Source organism: Sinocyclocheilus grahami, unplaced genomic scaffold, assembly GCF_001515645.1.
Source record: "Sinocyclocheilus grahami isolate Dianchi unplaced genomic scaffold, SAMN03320097.WGS_v1.1 scaffold5492.1, whole genome shotgun sequence".
In the NCBI taxonomy this organism is placed as follows: domain Eukaryota; kingdom Metazoa; phylum Chordata; class Actinopteri; order Cypriniformes; family Cyprinidae; genus Sinocyclocheilus; species Sinocyclocheilus grahami.
In genome coordinates, this window is record NW_015510171.1 from 9,368 (window position 1) to 10,762 (window position 1,395).

At 37.8% G+C, this 1,395-nt stretch overlaps 1 protein-coding gene across 1 annotated transcript in view; it reads right to left on the reverse strand.

Moving 5' to 3' along the window:
* Positions 1–6: 6 nt before the first annotated feature.
* LOC107577234 (tumor necrosis factor receptor superfamily member 5-like) overlaps positions 7–1,395 on the reverse strand; it is a gene marked incomplete at its 5' end in the record, with an annotated part of 3,241 nt that continues 1,852 nt past the window's right edge. Inside the window, 4 exons of the mRNA XM_016263334.1 lie at positions 7–624; positions 720–739; positions 881–970; positions 1,319–1,377. Coding sequence (XP_016118820.1) covers positions 409–624; positions 720–739; positions 881–970; positions 1,319–1,377 — 385 coding nt within the window. The remainder of the gene's footprint in view (positions 625–719; positions 740–880; positions 971–1,318; positions 1,378–1,395) is intronic.

Genomic DNA, 1,395 nt, shown 5'->3' on the forward strand with positions numbered 1-1,395 from the left:
TTCTGAAGCAAGCTGCCACTGCTACGGCAAGCCCTAGTCATATATCTGAATGTTGAGCAGCGAGCTCATTGGCTCGATACAGGAGAGAACCAATCAGCTGTGTCAGATTGAGTTAGACCTATCGGACCGTGCGCCATCTAGAGTTTCATGCCAGAACTCTGTATTTCAGCATATTGTAACAATCACATGCAAGTGCTAATGCAACTGCGAACACTCAGCAGCAGTGAGTAGTATTTATATATTTGTACTTATAAGTATTTCATGTTTCAGTCAGGCTATTTAAGACACATGTAAGACACATGAAGACATTTAGAGTAAAGCAGTGCTTTATAGTGTAATGCTCTATTTATATAGATGATTGTAACATGATGGGAGCACAGCTGTCTGTACTTTGCAGAAGACTGTGCTCTACGAAAATGAATTTGATTCAGTAGTTGGGGTAATAGTGAGTTTGCCATCCTCTTGTGCTACGTAATTTCCATTGTCAGTCAAGTTGCTTAGCGTGGGGCTCACGGGCACGCTGTGGTCAATGTTCTCCTGAGGCTGTTGAATTACTGGTCGGTATGCTCTCTCCACATCTTCATTTTCTCCATGTGTTAAGACCTCTATGGTTTTTTTGTGGAGCTAAGAACAAAAGAACCATTATCATTAATTTCTAAACATGAGCATTTTGCTTTTCTTTTGTTGCTTGTGACTGAATGGCAAACCCAGACATTTACCTTATAACATCCAGATTTTCCTAGAAGAAAGTAAAAACACAGTTAATGATAAAAAGCTGTAATATGAGCACTTTAGCGCATAGGAATTGATTGTGAGAAACAGTATACACTGCGGTATTGTAGATAAATTCATTCGATCATTAGTAGGTTGCAGCACTTACTTTTTTTAATGAAAACGAATACTGCAATTGCGACGATTAACAGAGAAACTCCCACCCCAATGAGAACTCTGTAATTGGGTGTACCAGCCACTGAAACAAAACAGATCACAATCTTCATAATTTCTACTAGTATGGGTAATCAAAACATTTTAAAACATCTTAGTACTTAATGCAAACTATGCCGTGTTTTAAATAAGTATGGTTTTTTGATTCTCAAAAGTGAACACCAGTTTAGCTATTCAGGAACTAAAATCTACCCACACAACTCTCAAGTTTCACTACTGTAGTTTCAATGTTCAAATAAAGTCTTTGGACTTAGTCCACATTACGAGCTATCAAATCAACAACAATTTCCATTCTACTGACTATTTAAGATTCATATTGACTTTGGGCAAAGAGTGACTAAGTGGCTAAAAGCATTTTTTACAGTGTACTCACCACAGGTCTGATCTGAGGTTGAACTGCCAGGAGTGTTCTGAACATATCCAGATTTACATCTAGAGGGAAAAAAAAAA